Here is a 27,957-nt window from a genome sequence, read left to right on the forward strand (position 1 = left end):
AAAGTGCTCAGGGCAGCAGAAATGCAGCAGCTACTTACTGAGAGGATGTTCTTCATGGTGATCACAAAAACATTGTACGCAATCAGCCAGTCCCAGTAACGCAGAATACTCCTGATGGGTTTCAGCAGCAGATCTCCACCAAAGAGAAGGAAATAAAAGCAGGCTACCAAGTAGCCCATACAGAATATGCTGATCCTTGTGGTTCCCGTTATGAAGATTATAGTAAGCACAAACCAGAAGAGGTAACTAAATATTATCACCTTATACATGTCTAAGTAGGACCTGGAAGTAAAAGAAGGAGAAAAAATTACCATTTTCTGAGGACAATGATAGATTTCCTCTATTTGTGCTACTGGCCGCTACTTGTAGCTACAGACCGACAGCAGAGCATTCGCGTCCCATGTCAGCATTTGGGCATCTGCATAGGATTAATGCCAGTCAAGGTCAGTGGATCTGGCTGGCTCATATACTCAATTCTAGCTCATTCACGTGCGTAAGCACCTTGCTGCACCCAGTCAGGGCACCTTGCATCACACAGGATCAAGCCTTGTATCATAAAAGGGGGAAAAATTTATTCTCACCAAACTTCATGATAGAGTGATATTACCTGTCAATGCCACGTATGCAATTTAAAAGCTATCTAAAATAACCTTTTAAGAAGTGTGGGTAATACTAAAGCAAATATATCTTCAAAAGCCAGCTACAGTACTGCACTGCAAACAGTTCTGTATTTACGGATAAATTCTAGGGAATTCGGCCTGGTTAAAAGCCTAGCTTTCAAAGACAGCTGCTAAAAATACCTTTCTCCAGCAGAGATCAACTAAAAGTTTTGAGGAGTAAAAAAGCTCTTACAGAATGTAAATGCACTAGAATTTACTGAAAAGTTTGCTAGGAAGCTGCAAGACAGAGCTATCTGAAATCAGCCTGGCCCAAAATGGGAAAGAGTGAGAAACAATTTGGTATTTTTTTAGATTCATCAAAATCTTCACTTAATATTGACTCAGTGAGCTTTCAAATAAGAATATCTGCCAAAGGCAACACCAAATACTACATATAGCTAAACACGGCAAAACCAACATATTCTTGTTTTCTCCCCATTTAGTGTTTTGATTCCAGATGTGCTATGTTTTCAGGGTCTGTTCACCCAGGCTGTGAAACTGGATTTGTCAGGAAACCAGGCAGGGAGACAGCATGATGGGAGTACACATATACCTAAGCCAAACCACGTAAGGAGTAAACGAACTAAATACAGTAGATGAAGCCACATAAAAAGGCCCATGCTGCTTGATGTTCTCAGGCTCAAAATTTTCTAGGAGTGTGTATTTATAGTCCTACATTTATACGTATGTATTATACATTTAGCTTGCCGAAGCTAACCAGAGAGGCATTTAATGAAAGGTAATGATAGAGCTCCTCTGTGTTTATTTCCCACAAACGTTAAAGAAATGTATGGACTAATGCCCGCGAAGTCTAAAAAATTCATGGTTTTAGAAATGCTGCTGGGTTTGGGGTGATACAACATTATCAAATAATCTATACACACTAGGAAAATAAAGACGCAGAAGATAACAGTTGAACAGATCTTCACTAACTCAAAATTCACTCAAAATGGTGCTCTCACTGTTTTTCTATAGGAAAAAAAACAATGAAAAAAATCTTAGTATTTGGTGTTTTGTTAATAAAAATTACTTATGTGATGGATGGCTAGGAAGAAATAGCCTTCCTGAACCCATTCTAACAATTGCAGTGTTTCAGAAATCTTGTCCTTTGCTACCAAGGAATTACATCAACATCTGTTGAAAAATGTCCCAGACAAAACTGAATTGATCAAATATGCAAGAATATTTTAATGCTCTTCAACAAATATGAATTCCGATTCTGAAAAGACAACTGGAGTTGTCTGGATCCAAATATTCCAACATTCACACGGCATTTGGTTGAGTCACAGTGCAACAGTGAATACCACTCTCAGATTAAAACCTACAGAAATTAGAGAGAATATGAAAAGGAATACAATAATTTAGCTTTTTTTTTTCTTTACTATAACGTTAATAGCCTGTTACATTCTTAGCAGTCATCTAAAATACCAAATACAACTGCTCTTCTCATTTTCAAAATACACACTAAACATAGTAGAATTAGACATCAATACACCAAAATAAAATGGGGTGAAAAGAAAAGCTTCTCACAAGGCAGAAAAAACAATACAACTATATGATGTACTTCTTAGAGATGTAAAGCTTTCTAGTTTTAAGAAATACACAAGTAAGACCAACCATATGAAAGATTCCACGTCCAAGTTGTCTTCTTACAAAATGGTGTTTGAAAAAGTCATTCAGGGTACACCTAAACTATGAACATCACTGACCATCTCAGATACATCTATGCTGGCCCAAGAACAATGCCACCCAATGCCGCACAGAGCACAGTGGGCAGAACCTCAAATATCTGAACTCATTCATGTACCTGAATAGTCTCAGGTACATGAAAATATTCCCCAAACCATACTTCTTTCTATTGTAATACCCCCAGGCGCCTGTATTTTTCTGTTATAGTGTGGAGTCATTTACAAGCATCCCTTTAATTTTCCTTAAATATTTACAATAACATAGGTAAGTGCTTTAAGAGAAGGAATAAAGATATGTTTTGGGGATGGGGGGCAGTTCTCAGCATATTGCCTCTCAAGCTGTATGATGCATTCTTGGATGCAAATTTTCCAAAATCAGTATAGTTAGGAAGTGAAGAGTTTCAGATCCTTGCTCTGGAGATTATAATGCAACAGTGAGAGACTGAAGTACAAGATAACCCCAACAGCTAAGAAGACCCTGCACAAACAGAGTCAGGCAGGAGCCTTAACTTCTTTTTTGAAAACTTCTTCACAGCAGAAAATTTTTAATCTTGGATAGCGTATACCATAATTTTATGCTTTCACTGCAGACCACAAACATCATTATTTTAATGCTGTGTAAATCTTCCAAACCTCATTTTCTAAGTGGTCTTTAAATCCACATCCAATCTCAGAGAGGAGAGGCTACCCTCAGGATATGGCATTTGACAATACACCTAGAAAATCTGAGAGACAGTTGAACCCTAAGGGGACAGTCCCACTCCCCTTCATCCCCTCAGCTGCGTACTCCTGCCCTGTCTTTGGCTCTAGCTCTTTAAATTGGTTTAAAGAAGCAAATGTATTTAAACTTATTTTGCGGGAGACAGAAGGAAGGGCTAATTATACGACCATTCAGCCTATGAAACAACTCACTGCTGGTGTGATGAACTCAAGGGTGAAACAACAGTAAAGGTAGGAGGAGTGTGCAGCTGGAGGCCAGGAATACATTTACACTTCAGAGGAGGATTAGCCACTACACCAGAGTACCAAGAACATCAGAGCATGGCTTTCAATAGCACAGTAACTTCTGAATTAGAAAATATGCAGAAGAACCTTGAAAGACAAACAAAATATAAGAAATGCTAATTGGCCAACAGTGTCATTAGCAGAATTCACTGATACTCTAGATGACTCTGTCACTCCAGTGGCTGCATCAGTTGACAAGGGAAGACCAACCAATGTCATCTACCTGGACTTCTGTAAGGCCTTTGGCACCGTCCCACATGACATCCTGGTCTCCAAATTGGAGAGATATGGATTTGATGGGTGGACCATTCAGTGGATATGAAGGTCACACCCAGAGAGTGGTGATCAATGACTCTATGTCCAAGTGGAGGCTGGTGATGAGCGGTGTCCCTCAGGAGTCTGTCCTGGGACCAGTGTTGTTTAATATCTTTATCAATGACACTGACAGTGGGATCAAGTGCACCCTCAGCACATTTGTAGATGACACCAAGCTGAGTGGTGCAGTTGATACAACAGAAGGAATGGATGCCATCCAAAGGGACCTGGACAGGCTTGAGAAGTGGACCCACATGAACCTAATGAGGTTCAACAAGTCAAAGTGCCAGGTGCTGCACCTGGGTCTGGGCAATCCCAGACATGAGCACAGACTGGGAGAAGAACTCACTGAGACCAGCCTTGCAGAGAAGGACTTGGGGGTTCTGGTGGATGAAAAGCTCGACATGAGCCAGCAGAGTGTGCTTGCAGCCCAGAAGGCCAACTGCATCCTGGGCTGCATCAACAGAGGAGTGGCCAACATGGCGAGGGAAGTGACTGTCCCCCTGACCTCGTGAGGCCTCACCTGGAGCCTGTGTCCAGATCTGGAGCCCCCAGCACAAGAAGGATGTGGGGCTGTTAGAGCGGGTCCAGAGGAGGGCCACGAAGATGATCAAGGGGCTGAAGCACCTCTCCTATGAAGAAAGGCTGAGACAGCTGGGTCTGTTCAGCCTGAAGAAGAGAAGGCTCTGGGGTGACCTTGTTGCAGCTTTTCAGTACTTTAAGTGGACTTATAAAAAAGATGGAGAATGACTCTTTGCTCAATCAGATAACAATACGACAAAGGGGAATGGTTTTAAACTAAAAGAGGGGAGATTTAGATTAGAGATTAGGAGGAAATTCTTTATTCAGAGAGTGGTGAAGCACTGGAACAGGTTGCCTAGAGAAGTTGTGGATGCCCCATCCCTGGAGGCGTTCAAGACCAGGTTAGATGAGGCCCTGGGCAACCTGATCTAGTGGGAGGTATCCCCACTCATGGCAGGGGGGTTGGAACTAGGTGATCTTCAAGGTCCCTTCCACACTGAGGCATTCTATGATTCTATGACCTTGCTCAAAAACAAGGAAGAGAAAATCTGAAGTTCATTCCATCCATCCATCAAAACTATTTTAACCTCAGATGGCTGTCTGTACCAAATTATCTGCCTTTATTTACTAAAGCTTTATTAGTCTTATCATGATCACTTCAGTATTTTATTTCCACATGAATTACTTGTTAACTGTAATGCAATCCAGCCTCTTGCAAAAAGATTGCTCTAGATGTAGTTGTGTTCCCAGCAGGCTCAATAATGTGTTTGGCTGTGGCCACTCCAGTGTCCGGACCTCTGCCTGCAGGCCCCCCCATGGCACTGATGCTGCAGCTGATAATCATAGAATCACAGAATTGTATAATCACAGAATCATAGAATGGCCTGGGTTGGAAGGGACCTCAAAGATCATCTAGTTCCAACCCCTCTGCCACAGGCAGTGATGCCACCCACTAGATCAGGTTGCCCTCAAGTCAGCACTTTGAAGTTTAGGGAAAGAACACACTTTTCTGTTTACACACTGATGAGACAACATTGTCCTGTCACATTGACATAGCTCAATGTTTCTTCATCCTGGAGGAGCTCTTGATAGGTCATTTCATCATGGTCCCTTAACAGCCACCTGTTTTGCTTTGAGTGTGGATCACCATCTCTATATAATCCCAGGGCTCTGGGATTATATATATATATATATCTATATATATATCTATATCTATATATATAATATATATATAGATAGATATATTTACATGGTTAGCTGTCTCTTTACCTCTGTTCTTCCAATTTCTTCTCTCTCTCCCCTCTTCCCTGTCTCCTATTCCTTACATTTTTTGCACCTGGATCCTACACCACAGTGCTTCCCCTTCTGATCTCAACACTGCTAATTTATCACCAAGCAATCATCCCCAAAGCCTTTTTCTGTAGCTCCATTTCAATCTCCAGAAGTCAGGTTCACTGATTTTCCCTTTGCCCATAGCTACATCAAAACTTCTGAAAATCAGCTCCATTACTTTAATGGACTTCTTTGAATTTAGTGTTGTGGATAGATCCTGTAAGACTTAGGACTGATATTCTCTTATTCTCATTCTCTTACCAATGAAGTCCTTCCTTCATGATTATATTTTCTTTAAAAATCCACGAATCCAAAGCTGTGTTATTTAAGGCCATTTTATTAGCAACAAAATGTTTATTTGCTTTATACAAATATGATGGGAAGCCTAAAATGATGTTTTGCAGATCCTCTTTCACTAACCCGGGTTAGAACTGTAGTTCCAAGAAAGGCATTACAGCTGCCTTTGAGAGAATTCCTCTGACTCACCTGATGATGGTTCCCAGGAGGGACTGTTAATATTCTTTCTATTCTCAGGAGGCAAAAAGTAGACAGCAATCCCAAATCATTTCCCTGTCAATGTCTAGGAGAACATCAGAAAACTGCTTGAGAACTGAAATGAGGATTTTCTGGCATTAGAGACTGTGGGAAAGGATTATCCTCAGTGAAGCCACTTTAAATTCTGTTTCATTTTAAAAGCTCCTACTTCTATTCTTCATTTTTATTTCTGTTTCAAAGCCCTTCGGTTTTGCTCTCCCTTGGGGTTAAGCACATATCCCCTGAGAAATCTGGGGGTGGAAAAACAAGGAAATTTCAGGAAATTTCTTCCTTAGACTGTATTTATCATTGTTGAGCTCAAGTATTTCTCCAGAAAGAAGAAAACTAAGCATTTGGAAACATGTTATTTTTTCTGCCACTGTTTATATTGCAATTAAAAGCTTTTTAGCCATGTCTATTAGAACAAACTGGCACCTTCTCAAGCAATCAGACACATCAGAAGGGTTCTTCAGTCTTCAAGTGCCACTTCTTTTCCTTAGCAGTAAATACACGTTGGGCTTCTCAGAAAACACATGAATACTAAGCACTATTTTTCTGATGCTCTGTAATTTATTCATAACCAGGTTGCCTTCACTTATCTGTCTGGATCTTTCTGACTGGCTTTTGGATAAATGCCATTTTTCATTTAACTTGCTTGGATAAGCTTTGAATCAGGTTGTTGTCCCTGATAAAAAAATATTTAGACCATTCTGAAATTTCTCCAGCAGAGTGAAAGAAACATTTTTAGATAAAGCCCTTTCAGCTCCAAATTGTCTTGAACAGAGGCCAGATATATACGTCTTCTTCTGAGGTATATCTTCAGTCTGTTCTCCAGAGCTTGAGTCCTTCTCTTTAAAGATTTATAATCTCTAATAAAAGATTCAAAGTCACTTTAAGAGACTGTCCAGCCATTCTCTGTCACTTCTTTGAGGCAAATTAGGTATCTAAGATTGCATATGGACAGTGCGATCACTCAAAAATAACACCATTTAAAGCCTGGGAAAAATCTGCATTGAAATGAAGGCGTGGAATGGGACACTAAAGGAAAGATCCCATCAGGCAGAGAAGATCTATTATGCAGATCATACTAAAGGAAGGTCTGTTTATACCTGTCTACACATTCTACAAGTATGTTCTCATTACAGTTTCAGGAAGCTTACACTTCAAATTCAGAAGAAAAAAAATTATGGCTTACCTACCCCAGCACCTACAAGAAGGATATCATAAACAGGAATTTCCTCTGTTCCTGAAATTAACGTGTTCTCTATTCATCTGATGGAATTTTCAACAAAAATGTCCCTGTTCAGTTTCTTTCCCCACCTTGTTCTTTTCATTCTATTCACACAACATAAAACTATCACAGGAAACAGTCACACAGATTTCTGTATTTATCTGAAACAAGCATAAAGTGATCACGGGTTATTTGTACAGCTCACCGCTATGAATATAATTCTGTTGGCTTTTTTGTTGTCATTGATTTGTTTGTTTATTTTCCACCAACAATATTACTTACTCCTAGACACAAGTTGCAAATTCCCAATTAAATGGCTGCATAGTACACATGTATATCATGTACACACAGGTCTATTTTCTCAACACATGCCAAGTAGTGTGTTTCAATGCATATGAACCCACCAATGGCTTCAAGCTGAGGCATGCCATGCAAATGAATCAAAAGACAGAACTTAACCCAAAGGATTGTGGAGAGGCAGCAGGCCAGTTCAGCTTGGACTTTGCCTTCCATTATAAATCTAATTCTGATTCCCATCCAAAATCTTCAAAGAACATCCTTTGTGCTTCAAACTTTTCATGCTTGGCCATTTGGGAATATCTTCTACAGATAACTAGAAATACCTATCAGATGCCAGGGAACTTTGAAAAGATGCCAAACTACACTGTTTAAAAAGCACTGATTTTCTTGCCCCCCCTTTCCCTTCTGAATATAGACTCCAAATATAGTGTCATTGATAATGATTTTTTTTTTCACAACATTTTTTTTTCTAGATGTCCTGGTTTCAGTTAGGACAGAGTTGATTTTCCCTCATAGTAGCTGGTAGGGTGCTATGTTTTGGATTGGGATGAGAGGAGCGCTGATAGCATGCTGATGTTTTGATTGTTGCAGAGCAGTGTTTACACCAGGCCAAGGACTTTTCGGCTTCTCGCTCTGTCCTGCCAGCGAGCAGGCTAGGGGTGCAGCAGGAGCTGGGAGGGGACAGACCCAGGACAGCTGACCCAAACTGGCCAAAGGGGTATTCCATACCATCTGACGTCATGCTAAACAATACATAGGGGTGGCTGGCCGGGGTGGGGGGTCCGGCTGCTCGGGGATAGGCTGGGCATCGGTCAGCGGGTGGTGAGCAATTGCATTGTGCATCACTTGTTTTCTTACACATTATTATTATTAATACTATTATCATTATCACTATTATTATTATTATTGTTATTATTATATTCCTGTCTTAATAAACTGTCTTTATCTCAACTCACCGGCTTCACTTTCCCGTTTCTCTCCCCCATCCCAGAGAGGGAGGGGGGAGGGTGAGTGAACGGCTGTGTGATGTTTAGCTGCCAGCCGGGTTAAACCACAACACTAGATTAAGGTGGGAAAAAAAGATCTATCTCTTCTTTCTGCCAGATATCACATCACCAGCAATGGTCTTTGCCAGTGACCAAGGAGACCAAGCATATCAGAGTGCTCGATGCAACTGCTGAAATAGCTTTTGTTAGTGTGGACACCACCACAGTGGCAATAACAATAACTCAGCCGATCCACCTATTCGTTCCTCTTGAGCAAACCCTATTTGGCAGATGTCTCTTGGAAAGCATCCCATCTTGATGGAGTATTTTGAAGAGATGTTGTGACCAAGCCCTATTTGGCAGATGTCTCTTGTAAAACATCCCCACTTGATGGCGTATTTTGAAAAGAGGTTATGACTTCTCTCGCTCCGTTTATGTTAGTGGGTCTAGAGCATGGGGTCCACTGTGAAGGCTGGAAATACTCAAGAGGGAGAACTTTTTACCCTACACCCAGAAGTGACTATAAATCTCTGGACACGTTGAGTCAACTGGAAGTATTTTCATCGTCTGCTCTTTAAAGTTATTTCAAAACACATTTGGCCATCATTTCTAAGAGAAACAGCAGTATCATCTTAAAGATCTTGAGAAGGGATTTTGGTGACAGCACTTTTCTGGTAACAAAAATACAAATTTATCAGTGAAAGGGAGACTTCACTAGACATTATTTCAAATTTTGTTATTCCTTTCACACTCACACATCTGTTGTTAACAAAACAAACACCTAGCCTGAACAAAGCAGTAGCTAACAAATCTTATTCTTCCCATTTATTCCTGTAACATTGCATCAACCTGTAGAGAGACCTTCAATTAATATTATGCCCTGCACAACTCAGAAAGGCTGAGCTAATCTCTGTTTGCTGAAGTGACCACATAGGAACGCTTCCATTGTTTGAAGACCAGGAGGAACAGACTGTCTCAGGCTCATCCCCTCCTTCATATTATTCACCTTCTTAAATAACCTTACATGCAATGTTGAGGCACAGAAAGACAAGCCACTTACCCTTTCAAGACACTTTTAAGTTTCTTACGACCTAGAAGAAATAGCACAAAGGACATTCTCCTATTTTAGTGTATCATTTTGATTGCTCTTAGACAACATCTTCGCAAGACATGAGCAATGACTTAGCGGAATTAAGCATGTACATGGGCAAGTTCAGACAACAATTGGTTCTTGCTAACATGTATGTGTTTTGGGGGAAGCCACAGGAGTGCTGAATTCGACCACAAACACTGTCTCACAGGGCATTCACAGAAAGAATATGTGCTTTCAGGCAAATTTATCACTGAACATCCCTTTGGGGAGCACTTAGAATAATCAGCAGTGTTAGGAAGACTCTAGAGACTGTTTCCACTTGCCTTTTTCTAAAGCAGAAGTTGATTACCCAGAAGCTGTCCTATGTCTCATAAAGCAGTAAAAGACATGTTATGAGATGGGAACACATATGTGTATAAATTTCAAGTAAAATTGGTAGCTGTGAGAGTTACTTTCACACTAGAGAACTTCACAAAAATGAAGCACTCTATTTTCCAAGTGTTTAAGATTCAGTTTTTACCGGCAGTGAATGAAGTCAGGAACAGGATTATGCTGGCTGAAAGATGCTGCCTCAAGATTCATACAAATTTCCACATTGTCTCCAGCCATGATTCGTACAGCAGCTTTATTTTCATCCTCAAACGTCTGCCTTTGTAAAGATGCACACAGCAGCAACATGAAATCATCTAGGAGAAAGCAGTGGTTGCAAGGAAAAATTCAGTCATTAACTGAGGTGTAGGGAGTGGTGGTGATATGCTATAATATAGTTACCATGCTATAATATAGTTTTCCCATGCTTTGATTATCCAAGACTGTTATTTTCAGTGCATTTAACACTGATTTGACATTTATTAATGTATTTGATTTTTTACTTGTCATCTTCTATGATTTTTACTGAAAAATAAATTAGAAAAGGGAGAATGATTCATACTTTTTGACACTTCCCTGTTAAAAATGGGATATTGAAAAACAGATGCAGAAATAACTAATTTGTTGAATTTTTCTGCTACACACAAAGCCACACTTTGTATTCAACTTCCCACAGAATATGTCAGCTTGCTGCTGGAGAGTAAATAAAAGCCTGGCTTCAAATTACACTGTGCAGATGTTTTAAGCAAAAGACAAGTAAACACTTCTCAACTATGTGCTAAAATACTTACAGACAAGGAAGACAGGGTTTGGTCTCACAATGAAGTCTGGAAAGTATAACCACTTTATGATGTTTGAGTTGAAGTTGGCATTACCACTTCTCCATGGATAGTCTATATGACAGAAGCACGTAGAAATGCAATCAGTACGTTACAACAATTACTTCATCCTTTCCTTTTGAATACTTGTGAATACTTATCAATTTCCCAGCACTTTTCTATAAAAGCACGCGGCAGTAATTGTCCATAAAAGGTAAGTGTACTTACCTTTACAAGGAGCAGGTGGAATGCCAATACAAAGGAAGTACTGGAATGTAATGATGCATGCCAGAAAACAGCAATATTTTGGCCAGATCTCTGCAATGGCTTTTCTTCTACGTCGATACAATACAGCAATCAAACAGAAGGCATGAATCATCGCATAAAAATCCATTCGTTGACCAATTACATTAACTGATAGAAGAAAACAGGTCTAGGAAGGAAAAGAAAAATAAGGAACATTTGCAACCTGATGGCTAATTAATTTAGCAATTCAATTTAGCAGATAAACCATCCTGGGGATTTTGACAGAATGCTTGGATACATGCTGGGGCTGACTGCAGGTATCCTTTGCCAACCAACATGCTAAAACAGTTTGTATCTGTCCACCAACAACCTATCCCACCACACCCCAACTGCCCAGATTTTCAATACTCTTCTATGAGTGTCAGCTACAAGAATACAGCGCTAAAGCAGGTTTCCATTGTGTGATATCTAAAGATATGAAATAGAAAGAGCATTCTCACAGTAGCCTATAAGTGAAATGTTTAATTGTTGCCAAGCAAAGCACATATTACACAGCCATATATTTTGATAGCACTTACAGATGTGAGAAAGAAAAGGAACCATTAAGAATAACAACAACTAAAGCGTATCCTCATGTGGGAACCAGACGAAAAGAAAAGGGATTTAGACAATATAACTTCTGTTGGCTATAGACAAATCCAGTCAATTGCTGTAAGGCAACTTTAGTTCTCCATTCCTTTTAAGGCTCTTTATCCCAGATCATTTCTGGGATATGGCTCCACTTAAAGTACATCCTTCACTCAGTGCCATGAAGCATGTTTTCAGATGTGGTGAATAATTCATATTGAATCACTTATCCAATGTACTTCACTATTTTGATCTCCTCTCTCCTCAGATTAGGATGAGGTTAAATTTATTTCCTGAAGGAAACAACTTGCTGATTAATTTTAACTTTCTTTCATTCCTAACTCTCAGGCTGGCCGTAAGCAGTTTATTCTGTTTAGCAAGAGCAAGGGGCAGTAGTCTTTAATGCATAGGTCAAGAACATCATTCTGACTAGCTTTGGGGTGCATTAGCCTAGCAGTTGCTTTTTGCAGATAGCCATTAAACATTTTGAAACAAAACAAAACAAAACAAACAACAACAACAACAAACCAACATTTTGTTTGTTCTACAAACAATTTTGATAGTGCATTTTGTGTGTCTGTAAACAAGCAGAGGAGCTGGGGAAACAGAAATGGAGTAATTTTATTCTTTTTTTTTTTTTTAAGGTGCATGTTTAACACAGTTTGCCTTCAAGGTAGTTTCAGTTCTGTGATTTTGGTGCCAGATACAAGGAATACATTAGTTGAGTTTAAGCCCCATCTGGGCCACTACTGCTGGCAAAGCAGACAAGCAGATCTACAAAATAAGACATCAACCAGATATTTAGGATTTGTCATGGATCTTCAGAAAAAATCACTTCACTAAATTTGTACCTGCCTCTCCTAATGTTTTGTGTGTTTCTTGTCTACTGTAAAGATCTTTGGAGAAAGAACTTTGTCTTAAACATGTTGCACAAAATGGCAATAACCTTTGCTGGAGCTCTTGCTCCTGTAGATTTTTAGTAGTTATAGCAACAAGCATAAAAAAGAAGGAGGTGTTTGTGCAGCCAGAGGCAAAAGAAGTCCAGAAATGGAGACAATGGCCTGACAGCTCCTTCTTCCTTCTGTTCCTACAGTTCCTGGTTCCCTGTGTGTTTGTTCATATGAGGGTATTTCTCATTTCTGTCCCTTGCCCCACTTGTCATACCTTTTGCTGAGTTAAGAAATGGCAGGCTAGGTCAATGAAAAACAAGTAGAAAGAGAAAACAAATAAGACATAAAAATAAAACCAAACTGAAAACAACTACTAGCAGAGAGAGAGCAACTGTTGATCTGACATAAGTTATTACTAAGAAGCATTCTACTGTCAAACATAATTCAAGCTAGTATCCAAAAATAACACAACCAAAACGTTTGGAATAACAGTCTAAAGAAAATTAATATATTACAATTTACCTCCAAACCAAACTTGTAGAAGAAGTAGTTTATGAAATACTTGACACAGTTTACCAGTCCATCATCCAGATGTGCTCTTGTAATATCATGGAAAATGGTTTTAGTCACAGGTACAGTAAGGTTATTTCGACATCTGTAGTACTCTTGATGACGGTAAATCGTAACTTCAAAAGCCAGAATAGCCAGCATCAGTAAGTTATTCTACAGGAGATACAATCAGAAGAATACTAAATAAAAATCAAAACCACAGGAAGCTATAAAACTTTCTGATAAACATAGACCAATGAATGCTAAAATGGATATTAACTTTGAGAGCTCCCACACTCCAGGTTGTAGCGGAACTTATTCTCAGCTACTAACATTGAAACAAAGTCAGGTTCCTACCATTTGCTGGACTTTGTACTGAAATTTGGAAGATAAGACATTCCTTAAAGAATACTGTAATGAACAATAGTTGTAGAAAGGAATTGAAAATGCATTGACCCATCTATTTTCCCTCTCATGTTTCATGGCTTCTCTTAAGATATTATGCTTGCTTTGGAGGAGACAGAGGACACAAGCATCTACAAAGTCAGCTGCAGGGGTTCAGCTGGCAAGTACTAACTTTCTAAAACCACAAAGACCCTCAGTACTGCAAATATACCCTGGATACTCTTTCAAATGAACAATGATTAGTCTAGCTGTCAGTCTTCATTCAGGCAAGGCTCCTTCTGTCCCAGTGCCAGACTGACTGAAATAAAGTCTTTAGCTGCTCTGAGGTGAGTTTTCTCTCTCAGGAGGGAGATGTGCTTTCAGCTCAATGAAAGACAAATGTTAACCAACTCCAAAAGTTGGTTAAAACCTGAAGAAAGTCCCTCAAGGAAACCACAAATGAAGCTGAAGAGGCAATCTCTGAATCTCTATTCACAAGAAATATTTGGGACACTAATGTTTTTAATTAATTTATTTATTTTTACAATAAGTTATTTCTGTTTGTTGTCCCTGCTGCTCACTGCTGTTGGGAGAGTTTTACACAATCCATGATAGATAGGTTCCTCACTGTAACAATGTAGAGATTTTGACTGTCTATTATTAAGGGGCATAAGGGAAACCCATTGAGACTTGAAGACGGGTCTTCAGGTCTAGCCCTGGACTGGATTTCTCTATATAAAGGATACATTTTCTTTGCTAACTCAATTAAAACCTTTCTAGAATAGTGTCGAATCACCAAGTACTATCTATTTATAGATGTAAAGCTCCTAGCATTGAGCCACTTGGCAAATTCACCCTACATGCAGAACTCTTGTGTCAGCCATTGCACTTCCCCACATATATTCTTAACTGCTGGAGATGCGTGTCTAAGGGATTGAGAGGCAGTGGCACATCTGGTGAGGGCAGAGGCACCTAATGTATTGACTGCACAAACAAAGTACACAGAGGCAAACTCTCAGGGAAAAAACGAGGAATAAATCAGCTGTTAGATCAAAGCCTGCTATTAATTAGTTAACAGATTTCTGACTGCTTTAAATTGTGTATACAAAATTTTGGAGACTCCTTAAATTACATAGGGGTGTGCAAGGTTTTCCCTGGGAGTTGATACATTTTTATTGTAAGTAGGGTTTTTTAATCAAGATAGGAATAGTACAATATTGGTCACAGGCATCAACCAAAAACAAGAAGAAAAACAAAAGATATCAATTTACTAGTGTCTGAATGAATTATTAACTTAGCTTATTTCATTTTCCAAACTGTGGCTAAGGAATAAGCACTTTAAAAAATTAACTGCTTATAGCATATACTGTCATGCAAGGCAATTACTCCAATTAGACCCATCAGTCCTGTGATACCTGAGAGCCATGTACCTTTTCATTACTTAGAGCTCTTAAATACTGCATTTCTTAGAGTGCTTTTAACAGACAGTAGAGTCTGAAAGCAATAGTTCTGCATGCAGATTATCTTAATTGGTACTGAACCCTATCTAGAAATGACCTATGTAATAGATACGTCTTTCTGCTGTTTCTTTCCCTCTGTACTTCCCAATTTTCAATAGCTTCCATTAATTTGTGTGTGCACTATATTTCACTTTACTGAATTCATCACAAATAAGAAAATATTTCAATACAGATAGTTAAAGAAGTTACCCTTAAATACACGAGCAGGGGATAAGACTTCCTCAATCCAACCCACTCCGCAGGATCAACTGGACCACTGTAGAGGATTGAGGTTTTGAGTTCTTCTATATCAACCTTAGTTTCGTTCTCTCCAGGCTAAAAAGAAAATGCAACGATTTATAAAAAAAATCTATTTAAGGCTGCTTGGGGTTGGAATAATAATCAACAATAATACATCAGGTGAATTGTAATTTTCAATACTTGATATGCTTCCTTTTCCTCTTCATTTAAGAAAGCAGCAGTCAAACCCTTTTAATATACATCTATACTCACCAATGTACAGTTACTGGAAAAAGTGCTGGGATCAATAGATGTGAGCTGGTACAACATTTTGCAGACAATAATCACACATGTCCAAACAGTGCAGATACTTGATGCCAGTGGGCGAAACTGAGCATATGGCAAAGCAAGAGCCCAGGCAATTAAAAACACAAAGTTAAACAGAGACACCTGAAAACACAAAAACAGGATGGAGAGAAATTACATGAAGTAACAAGAGAACTGAGAAAGTTTGACCTGTTCCATAGTAATTAAAAAATAAAAATCACTCAAAACAAAGGGACACAGAAAAACAGAAAAATACTTAAAAAAATACATTTACAACAATATTCACAATAACACACACAAAGTGGTAAGTGAGGAACAGAAAACTTAATATTTTAGCAAGAATGTTATCTCCTACATAGTATGAATAGTCTTAGACCCACAACACTGCATATCCACCCTAGAAACAACAGATGCCAAATACAAGCAATCAAATGCTGATTCTGCTGCTTTAGTACACATGAAACAAAGAAACGATGATACAGAGTCATGTGTATGTGGAACTTGCTTTCATCTTCTTGAGCTCTTTTTTTTTGCCAAAAGATGTGAGAAAAGGGAATTTTATTTTGCTATTTAAGGACTCTGGTCCTACAACCCTGTTCAAGGAATGGCTATGTCAGGTGGAGAACTCACACTGCCCACACCAAGGGCACAGCTAACTGTGGTCCTCACTTTTTCTTAAAATGCAGTTCCATGTTCCTGTTTCTTCAGGTCCAGTTTAAGTAATTTTCCTATCTGTTTCTTCCTAGTCCTCTTCTACATCCTCCATCCTTACACTACGTGTGTAGGGAAGGAGATGTTTCTCATGAGTCCAGATTACTAGACTAACTAAACCTTAATATCTAGAAAAAAGGGGGAGGTATGAGAATATCTGAGCAGGAAGAATATCATTGTGAGAGACAATGTCAAGGCAGGTCCCCAGCAGCTGACAAGCCCAGCTGGACGCCACAGCTTCAGTGAGGTCTGACATGAGGAAGGTCTCTCCCTACACCCAGGTGTACCACCATGCAGCTTCCAAGCCTCCACCATGGGTAAGATTTTGACAGTAGGCGTTTACTTGCCTCTTTCACTGTGACCCAGATGATGTAAGAGGAGACAATTTTGATGATGTGCAACTCCAAAAGCCACCACACACAGACTTGCATCTTATGAAAATACTCCAGGAATTTCAAAAACAGCACTGTAAGGCGGTCAATCACCAGATGCCACTTGTTCCTTAGGTCTGCAGAGATGTCCAAGCAGAACCATTGGGAGGAGAAAAACAGAAGGTCTTTGTGAAAAGGAATGCTTCATCAGGGAACAATGAGCTTTCTACTTCTGCTCTTCTAGCCCTTAGAGTAAGACATGAAGGAGGTAAAAGGTATGGTTCATTCGTTAACTAAGATAAAACACGGTTGAGATCCACTCAGCTATGGTGTCCTCCCTTCCGACCCACATTCACTGAAAGGCTTCCCCACTTCCAAGTGCTGGTGGTGGCTTCCCTTGCCAATTCTGCTTCTATTTCTCTCTAGCAAAGCCCTCCTTGGGCCCCATTTTCTGCCAGTGTCTTTGGACATAAGCTTAGGGATTACCACAAAGTGACTAGCTCTGGGACTCTCCAGACCTGGCCCTTATCCAGCTCAGAAAGAACAGGATTTTATCTGATGTTTGAAAGATACAGATGCAGCCTGTTTCCAGAAAGCATGGAATATTATTCAGAAAGCTTTTCAGCCAGCCTGGGAGAAATTCACGCACACTATGGCAAGTGTTTTTGTCACATGGCTTTAGACAGCTATATTATAGCTGTTGTATGTCAGAGTCATCTAAACTGCCTTGAGAACAGCACACCCTCCCAGTGTGTGATTTGTGCCATCCCAAGATAGACATCTAAAACAGGTAAGGTAAATTACAGTCTAGTTGAATATTTCTCTCATTTGAAAAGGGAGCTCTAGCAAGTTGAGATCCTGAAACTGGGTGAATGTATCCCTTCACAGACAATGTTTTGCTACAAAAGCCATCCTCCCAAATAATACCCCAATGACCAAACATGTGGAAACAAGAAATGTCTATTACATATGAATATGTAGTCATACATACACTGAACAGTGTTCTCTAAGTGCCATCTTTGCTTATGGGCTGGCTACAAAACTGTTCCATCAGTCTCCTACATATTAGCATAAAGACTTCACACTGTACTAGAGGTTTCAGAAGCATTTTGGAGATTAGGAAGGATTTTTCATACTGTGAGAACACTTTTACAGCTAATCACAAAGATGGAAACATTTCAAAATGGGACCAAAACATGTCACTGTCTAATCTGGTAAAAACACTAAAGAGTTACCAGCTTGTGTATGCAATTATTTCAAGTCATCCGATCATTTTGCTTATAAAGCAAACCAAGATGGTTATTCTGCACATATTTGTGTGAGAAAACACATCCACACTTGTGAAAAAAAGCTGATTTTAAAAATACCTGACATGCAAATTCCAAATTATACTTTTCTTCTGTCCTTTTCCCCAAGCACAACTTAGAAAATCCTAATAAAAACACTGAGTGATGTACATGCATGATTATGTAATTAAACTTGACAAAGTAAGCTAGCAAGAGAACTCTAATACTACATGTGTGATTTTATGAGCATGATGAGTGTATTTAAGGAAAGTATTTAGAGAATTAGAATTATAGATGTCCTCTCTCATTCTTTCATTGCATTTATTTCAATTTGCAGCATTACCACCATGCAAGGTATATCCAGGCTGTGCCAGTGAAGTGGAGCAGGGCAGAGGAGGTCTTTCAGCGAGCTCTGTCTAGCATGTCAAAACACCACATGCCCAGAGGATAAGGTACAGTCCTGATTCCACTCATTGAAAAATTGTACATCACTGTACAACAAAGTCTGCACACATGAACATGTTAAAATAATGATAAAAATCAGACATATGGCCATGGTCATTTAACAGTGATGCAACTCTTTGGTAGAAATAAATGCATGTGCAGCTTAAGGATGGATCACACACTGGCAAGCAGCATCTCATGCTATTGCCAAGCCCCACTCACTGCAGTGCAGGGGGGGCCCTAGGGAGAAGGCTGCAGCTCCCCACTTTCCTGTTTGCATGTTTGCACAGGGTAACCTTCAACAGATGGCCTCCATCCTCAGCCCTTCTGGTATGTGGGGATGGCCAGCGTGCAACAAACTCATCACTCCTCAGAGACCACATGAAAACTGGCCAAGAAAGGTTTCCATGTCCTATGAACATCTCTGTGAGGGAAGATGTCCCAGCCAGGAAAGAGAAATAGTTGCAGCTGAGCTCCCATGGGGCAGCTAAGCCAAACGCACTGCCATTCTGCCTTGACAAAGACCCTGTCTCTATTTATGTGTCACAGTCCTATAAATATTGACAAAAACGACCAAATCTGTGGTAAGGATATTTCTGGACAGTACAGCTTGGGTGTTTTAAATGCCTCTCCCTGGTTTTCACTCATGGCTCATATTCCTAACAGAGTTTTGGAAATAATTCAAGCTAGGAGTTCATACTAGCAATATCAAGAATGACAACATCAGCACTACCCATGTCTGCCCTTAAGCATTTTTATGTTCATCTGGCATCAATTACACATTCTATATTCAGAAGTGAAAAATATGACACTAATGTGCACATGAATAATGAAGTAAAGCCATTTGGAACTTCTGAATTGAAATGCCTTGAAAGCATGCAGTATCAGAGATTAAAAATGTATGTGTATTTTCTTTATCTTAAAGAGATTTCACTCTAAAGGTGTTTGTAAGGTTTGGGGTATTAACCCAACCCAGAATACCGAGAAGAATTCACTCTTTAAAAAAAGTTTTTTGTTGCTGTTGTTGTTTTCATTCTCTTGGCATCCTACAGAAATAGTATGATTTTTCCCTAGAAAAACCTGCAGCCTGTTGAATAATTGACAAGTAGCCATCTGCTCAGTTCAGGCTGCTTTGGCAAAGACCCTATGTAAAATTAGAAGGAAAATGTGATAATTGAAGTGAGTAGAGATGGCCAAGAATGAGCCATCTGCTACCACTGTTACCTAAGGCTGAGGAAGGCAAAATTCTTAATCTGCAGAGCTTACCTGTAGTTTCTTCTTCCTCTGACTCATTGTCTTCATCATCATCATCATCTTCTTCCTTGTCGCCATCCTTCTCTTCTTCTTCTTTTCCTTTTTCTGCCCTCCCTTTCCCTCCCTCCCCATCTGGCTCTTCCATTCTTTTCTCACCAGCCTCTTTCAGCATTTTATCCTCTTCCTTTTCACTGCTGGCTGTTAAATTCATCATAGTTATGTCAGGCAGGCTTCCATCTTGGTGCACCAGTCTGTTGGTAAATAGTAACATGTCAGCAAACTTAACAGTAATGACATTGCAATCTTTTTCAAGATGTATAACTAGAAAAAAAATTATTTTTTCATGGAAAATGCCTTAGAAGCGGAAAAGTTAATGATTCTGGTACTTTCTCCAAACACACACTGCAAATTGAGTTGGAATGTATTAGTAACTACTTCTCACTCAGATACTAATGGTTAGTTAGTAATGAGTGGTATTGACACTTAAACTTGACATTTTCCCCACTGGAGAAAATGGTCAGAGTTTAAGATGTAGAAGCATGAAATGACATTGTTTAAGAGCAAACATTTCATGACTTCACAGGGGACTTACTCATTTTGTTGGTTTGGTAATTTTTTCTTGAGGCTGCTCAAAGTAATTGGAACAGAAAGAAAAAGGGAGATGAGAACAGAGGGGTTACAGAAGAAGGTCATTGACGAATATGTCATGCTACATCACAAGTAATAAAGCATTCTCCTACTCCATCTGCAGAAGCTTTCTGATGCCAAGAGCGTGCCATCATGACATTCACAGGGTGCTTCTATAAAGAAACAGGGAACTGCAGCACGGATGGAAAGGGGGCAACCTATTTACATGAGTGCTAAACATGATCAGTGCTGTCCCATGTCATCTGTAATGCAGCTGGATCATCACAAGTATCTGACTGATCACTGTAAAGGCATTTTCACCTTCTTCCTATTTAAAAATGGGAGAAGCCAAGCGAAGCCAAGGAATTTGCAAGTGTTCTTCAGCTATAGGCTTATGAAAAAATGGAAGCAAAAAATTCCATGGCTGTGGCTTCAGTATATTTTATCAGGTCTTTCTTTGCTAGGGACATTCATTCTCTCTCTTTTCTACATCTCACATAGAGTTTAATTTATAACTACCTCATACTTAGTCTCTTAGTAATTTTCAGACTACAAAAATGGGGATACAACTCATTTAACACAGAAATGATATTTCTGTATTGCCATGGTGCAAATTATTCTGAGGCTTATCCAGCTTTTCTTTTGCCTTTTCAAAGAAAATAGACATTATCTTATTATTTCAGATGAAAGTTTTCAATTTTCATTTTTTTCCCCTCAGTTGAGGAGTTGAGCTGGGACTCAACTCCCATATTAGCATAAAACCCACCTTTAGAGTTTAGTGCCATAAATAGTCCCTCTGAATAGGACTTCTTGCAATAAAATCTCTTTGGCAAGTGCATATCTTTATGATCAGGTAACTTAATGTTAGTTATGCTATTGAAATTACTAAGTATATTTTTAAACATCTGTTAGACTGTTCCTGAAGAACTACAAGTAAATTTAATATGTTGTCCTACTATCTTGGGGCTTCATTTTTCATGACGTGAAAATCTGGCATATGACCATTTAGACAGTAAATTCTTCCAATTTTAACTAGGATTTTTATGGTTCCAGAAACTAAATCTATATTTAAACACCTGATAAATAATAAAAAAAAAAGGTCATAGGCTAAGCAGTTAATGAGAAAGTCAAATAAGCAGACGTACTTTTCTAGTATTTGGTTTTCTTTAATTTGGAAATTTTGGTGGTTCAAATGAGGGAACAGCTACAGAAATTTGACTAAACAATGCTGAAAAAGTATCATCATAAAAATTGCCAAAAAATACAGAAAAGATAGCTGACAGATAGAAGCTTAACAAAACAGTCAAGGTCCCAAAATTCTCACTGAATAAATACATCCATGAAAATGTTTACTAAAACCACTCATCATTAGGCTATGAAACTCAGAGTCCAATAATCTGAAAATCTCTTATTTTAAACAACATATTCAGTAGTTTCAGCTGCTGAAAATAAGGCCAATATATTTCATTTTCATAGATAACCTACTGTATATACTGAAAGGTTATTCAAATCTCAATAACATGACTAAAAATAATATTCCTTAACATGATATAATCTAACTTTGCATATTTATCTAGAACTCTTAATAACGCACCAACAGGAGGGTAACATATAGAGAAGAGAGAATGAATTTTTGGTTTAGTTTGAATGTTCTGGAGATCCCCAACTAATACAAATCATCAAAGCCCATTTTAAAGGCAATGCCCAATGAAATGAAAGTATCTCTATAACTAGACAGGTTTTGCACAGGTGCAATTGCATTGATTTTAAAGAGAGAATATTGCAACTGTCTTCTGTGATGAAAAAAAATCTACATTCACACTGGTGTAAATTAAGAACTTACTGACTTACTTCAGTGTAAACTGGAAAGAAGAACAGGAATCCTATAGGATTTAGTATGGGTGAACTAATCTTTCTCTTCGCCATATAACTCCCGTTCATATCCAGCAGGTGATGGGGTTATACAGGAGGGTACATACAATAAAAAGCATGTACCTGATAAAGCTTCAGTATGAGCTTAATTTCCAGTACGTCAGTATCTAGTCCTATTGACATCAGTAGGCATAGGCACAGGACTGTGTGCTCAGGAGATCAAAGGCTAGATAAAAAGCCCTGTCCACTATTTAAAGTCCAGTTGGAACCTTTGTTCCCAGACCTTCTCATTTATTCCTAGAGTTGTTGCTCCTCTTTTATTTATTTGTTTTTTAATTATAAGATCACATGACATCATGTAATAGGCAACACTGAGATATCAGTGTATAAAAACTGCCGAAGTTTAGAACATCTCTGACAAGCTATCTGTACAGGCTTCACAGCTAGTCAGGTGTTCCAGCTAAGCTGGAAAGCATACACTGGTGGGAAATTATCCCAAATAACACAAAGATATTGTGCTTGATACTTAGGAAGACACATAACTGAATAATAAGACAGCCTTGAAGGTACAGCCACTAATGCTTTTAACTGCGAACATTTCTTACCCTCAAGTTCACTAAACATGGTATCAATAAAGAAAGGTATACTAGTGCATCTAGTTTTAGGCATCAAAGCAATTTCAATGGCATTAAAATCAGGCATGTGCCCCAGGTCCTTGCTGAAGTCCTAATATTCATCTGTTTATTAATTTGCTAAAGCAGCAGATAAATTGGTAACAAATTATTGGATGCATTATGAAGCATCTTATACCTTTGATTATTTTCTTGTAATTGGTTTATGAATTGCTTGAAATTTACTTGCTGAAAACGATCTCTGGGGTTATCTGTCATGCACAGCCTTCACAACAGAAAGCTTCCTGCTCCACAGAACATCAGCATGCCATCTCTTGAATATGTCATGCATGGTTCAAACTGAGTACACAGTGCCATCTGTACCTTTAGTGGTACAGCAGGACCCCGAGCGCTTTCTTCCCCCTTGCAGGGGTTTTGTCTGCATGCCCCCAGGGCTGGATGGCTGATAATGTGCTGAGCTGATACATGCTGGGGGACATGCAAGGAAGCCTCAGCACAGGGATTCCCCTCTCCTTCCTTGGGGAGCTGCCTTCATGCTGAGGGTCCTGCCATTGTAGCTGTGTCAGTGCCTACTCTGGTACCTCCCTGACCATAGGCCTGCCACGCAGACTGACTCCTCGCCTTCACCTCACATTTGCTGCATTGCTATGGACTTGCTGGGAGCTCACTGGGCTCACTGCATTGCTGAATCCCCCCAGGTGAGAGCCCAGCCTTGACTCCTGGCCGTGCCCCTCAGTTCTCGGCTTGCTGGCCCTCACCGAGCCACCTGACCACACCATTCCCAACACTTCTTGTCAAATGGGTTTCCTACAGGCCGGTGACAAGTTCTTCTATTCTCAGAGCTGATTATACAAAAGTCCATGCTTACTCCAGTTAAATATTCTGGAAGAAATCTCCTTTATGGTACTGTTTTCAAGATGCCATGTAAAAAGGGATAGCTATGAAGACAACATGGAATTTCACAGTTCGGATCCTGTAGCACCCAACTTTGTCTACAAATTAACAGCTGTAGCATGCAATGGCTTTAGTGTATGGGATGTATATGAGTACAAACTCGTATTTTTCTTGAAAATAAATACATACTGTACATTTAATTGACTTGACCCAAAAAATTCCTTTCTTAAGAGCTTGTGAGGTAGTCAGGGATGTGTGTGTATGCGCAGATGTGTGTGCATGCAGGCATGCATCTTTCCATGCACAGACAAAGGGTAGGTAAACGAGCCTCCTCAACCAAGTCTATTGTCTGCAGCCAATTACAAATAGCATCTATTATTCCTGTATTGAGACATGGGCAAAGTTTAAGAGAAGAATCCCAACTGGGAGATGAACTCACAACATATAAATATGCAGGAGAGATTTATTAACTGCTTCACCAGCTTTACAAGACTACAATACCTGAACAACATTTTCTCCCTGTTTATTTTACAGTACAGTGCAGCATCAACATATTTTGCTGTAAGGCAATTAATAAGTAACAAACAAGTTAAGGCATATTTTTTTAAAGGAAAGGAAAGTTTGAGGTACCCACCTATTTATTATTAGATAAACACGGCCATTGACTTTGGCATGGCTATGAGGTGGGAGATGAAAGTACAAGAATGCATGAAATGACAGTGGAAAATGAATTAGAGAGAGAGAAAAGGAAACTGTTAAATAGGAATGAATGCACTTTCCTGTCTAGCAAGAGACACATTGTCATAACAAAACACAACCTGAAAGCTTAATGTACACCCATGCAGTGAAAAGTCTAGAAAGCTTGTAAATCCAATAATACTTAGACATTTAGACTGTATGTAACTTCAGTTAGAACTGCAGGCACTATACATAGACCCCAAAATGAGAGTACAGCTTCAAGTAACATTATTCTGTACATTTAAAAAAACAGATATTTTCCTTCTTTATTAAAGATGATTATATTGGAGCATCATACCATAGAAATTATCTGCCTCACAACCTGTATCATCACTACATCATAATTCATCATGCAGCAAGGAAATGATCTTGAAAAGCCCTAATCAGAGGATTTTTCTTTTTCTCACAAGTGTAATACTGACCCACTCAGTTCTGCCACCTACAGCAAGAAGCATCTCACCCTGCCCATTCCAGTCTGCCAGGTTCTGCCCCCTCTATTTGTGGCTGGCAGAGCTGTACTCTTGAACTCACTCCACAAACTTTGCTCATGTGAGGCAGTATCTTAATGCATGAACAGTCTCAGCAACCTTAACATGAGTCTTCAGTTAGACACAAACATAATACCACAACCGTACATTTCAGCTCAGGGGCAGATGGAGGAGCAGAAGCTGCTTTCTCTGTTAGTCTCATGACTAGCTCATACTTGTTGTGGTTGGTTTATTATGTTTCCTGTTAAAAGGACTGAGTTCTGTCTTCTTACTGAAAATTAAAGATCATTTTCTTTATTTTTTTTTCTGTTGTAACAGAAGCAGCATAAAAGTAATCTTGAAAGGTAAACTAGCTGTTGAGTGAAAGCTAGTGTTATCAAAGCAAAAGGGACAACTGAAGCTTTAGACATGAGTCTTTAATCTGATTTAGTTTTGCCTGCAACTTTTTTCTATTTATAACATTACTGTTGAGCTGTAGCTTGTTGTTGTTGTGCTCAGTCTTATCCAGTTTTATGCATCACCAGTACAAATGTCAGTGCAATTCCTACCCTGTCCTATCCTGGATGTTTGAATTTTAAAGTCTGCTAATCCTCCGTATTGATTTATTGCATGAATGGGGAAGGAAACAACAGGCTCTTGATATATCAGGCAGTGTTTGTGGTAGTACAAAGCAGAAAATGTGTTCTGATTTGGGTATTGGACAAATTCTGCAGAACACAAATGATACACATGGCAACTATGACTTTGAAATACTGTGAAATGGCAAATGTAGCACATTAACCGCATTTAAGAGTTACAAGTATCTAGCTAGTTATATGAAAGTTCCATACAATCTAGTATTACATTTAGACTTAAAAGATTATATTAGCAAGGCAAAAAAACCTTATGTTATCACAGAATCCTTTTCACTTGCCACTTTGCTTAAGAAAAGTCCTAAAAGACCTGTTGCAACAGCAGATGTTTACTTTCAGCTCTGTCTCAAGGATACTTACTCCTGGCAAAAATATCACTCACTACAGAAAAAAAAAATCCATATCCTACAACCTTATTTTCTGATACTAATCTCCTCTTTATTTTTTTTTGTGTTCTCAGCAAGACATTGAAAACATTCTTTGTCTTTAGTATTATTGTTCCATCCTTCCAGAATGATGTGATTTTATTTACAGTGATTTTCTTCACACCAGCATTTGGAGAGTAGTAGCTAATATTTTGATATCTTCCATGCATAATAGATTTGCAAATAGTGGTTTCACAGGCAAGGAGTGTTGTACCATGAGCCCAAAGTCACTGGGATTGTCTCAGGGATTTTTTTCCATTTTATGCCTACTGGTCACACTAGTTGGGAGCTGGCATCTGTTTCTATGTTAGTCAGCATAGTGCACAGTGTTTAGGCTACAAAAGAGCTTGTGTAGTTACCTCAAACTAGAGTACATTTCCCCAAATGCCACAACCCAGGAACAACCACTGTTTCTGCTCAGACATCTATGTGGGTTCAGGTATTAGGGCTTGGCTGCCCAGTTCAGAGATGTTAATTTGCAACTGCTGCTGCACACAAAGTCTGCTATGGGCAAAGAAAGTGCTCACAGAGTGTCTGAAAGGACCCTTGAATTTACCATGGGATGTAGCAATTCAAGAAAAGCAAAAAGTATTATACAAACAGGCATTTTAAAAGGTAAGCCACAACATTATTAGGAAATTTTGTCAAGTTTAATTTGTTTTGTTTTTAGCAAATATTTGGCTTTCTTTTTATCAGCTTATGTAAATATAGAAACAGGACAGATTTGTTTTTATGTAGGAGAACATTTAAGAGCTAAACATAGTAAAAGTCTGAAGAAGGTGAGGTCCCAAAATCATGAAAAAATTACAGTGAAGTTCTTGATGAGAATGCTGAATGTCTCAAAGAGATAGCATAGCCAAGGGCCAGGACCCTAAAGAGTGACCACAGGTTTGAGATATTTCTATTTACAAAGTTCAACTTCACGAAAGGGCCTAACTTTCCAATGTGTATGTGGTACTTGCCAAAGATCTCTTGATCTCCATTTGGCCTTCGAAATGGATATTGAAAAACAGAAGTTATGCAAATTAAGTTTTACTATTTATTACTGACAGGACTTACAAAAAGGCACACATAGAAATTAGGAATCTATCCCACAGTAAAGGTGAAAAGCACTAGCGAGATAAATACCTAAATATCATCAGTACCTTTGAAAATGTACCACCAAATGAAGGAAAACAAACAAACAAACAAACAAAAAAAACCCACCACCTTCTACAAGTATTGGAAAGTGGTGGAAGAATGATACTTCAGTTGTGGCTTGTTTAGCACAGTTCTGGGTGTTAAGGGATGCTGATTATTTTTTCTCCCTTGTTTTTAAACCAGGTCATTATGACAGAAGTAAATAACATCATTTGAAAAGTGAGCACTACAAGACAGTCAGAAGCAGCATTTTCATACAGATAATGAATAGTTCCATTTACTTATTTCTTTACCTGTAAATAGTGTTGTCCTGTTTGCTGGTTACAGCTTTTAAATCAGTGAGCTGGAGGAAACGGTCATGGAAATAGTGAAGGTGTAAGATACACGCCAGTAAGAAGGAGGTGGGGATAAAGATGCGTGTGAATAGCTCAGCCACAGAAAACCTTTTTAAACCAAGGTCTTCTAGTCTGGAAAAAAAAAAAAAAAAAAAAGTAAGCCACTAAGTCATCTCTTCACACCAAAATCTTTTCCTTGTCATGAGACATTATTACTAATCATTTGCAAAGGGAAACAAGGGCTGGTACTTGTTCTGTGTTTTTACATCTTTAGATTCTTCTAAACTAGAAAGTTTTACAATGTATATGTCTTGTATTTGGCCTTAGTAATGTAGAAAGATACTGTAAATGTACAGAGCCAAATGAACCAGCCCTGCCACAACTCTCTTTTCAGGAACCAGATGGGTTGTCTCTGGCTGAAAGTACTGCACTGAAGATCCACTCATATTGCATATAATTTCTCATGTAAACTCCTGTTGAGGAACGCCCTATAC

General features: G+C 38.9%; 1 protein-coding gene across 11 annotated transcripts in view; it reads right to left on the reverse strand.

Moving 5' to 3' along the window:
• Positions 1-27,957, reverse strand: part of PIEZO2 (piezo type mechanosensitive ion channel component 2) — a 320,203-nt gene that overhangs the window by 57,586 nt on the left and 234,660 nt on the right. For 10 of the 11 annotated variants that reach the window (XM_083826665.1, XM_083826663.1, XM_083826662.1 and 7 more), the window contains 11 exons: positions 27,422-27,595; positions 20,273-20,305; positions 19,693-19,931; positions 16,673-16,833; positions 15,561-15,737; positions 15,258-15,383; positions 13,138-13,338; positions 11,081-11,285; positions 10,826-10,927; positions 10,186-10,351; positions 39-282 (listed from right to left, as the gene is read on the reverse strand). In XM_083826665.1, the coding sequence (XP_083682791.1) occupies positions 39-282; positions 10,186-10,351; positions 10,826-10,927; positions 11,081-11,285; positions 13,138-13,338; positions 15,258-15,383; positions 15,561-15,737; positions 16,673-16,833; positions 19,693-19,931; positions 20,273-20,305; positions 27,422-27,595 (1,828 nt within the window). The remainder of the gene's footprint in view (positions 1-38; positions 283-10,185; positions 10,352-10,825; positions 10,928-11,080; positions 11,286-13,137; positions 13,339-15,257; positions 15,384-15,560; positions 15,738-16,672; positions 16,834-19,692; positions 19,932-20,272; positions 20,306-27,421; positions 27,596-27,957) is intronic. The other variant, XM_083826664.1, reaches the window with a different exon arrangement.

Source organism: Anser anser (genome assembly GCF_964211835.1).
Source record: "Anser anser genome assembly, chromosome: 2".
Taxonomy (NCBI): domain Eukaryota; kingdom Metazoa; phylum Chordata; class Aves; order Anseriformes; family Anatidae; genus Anser; species Anser anser.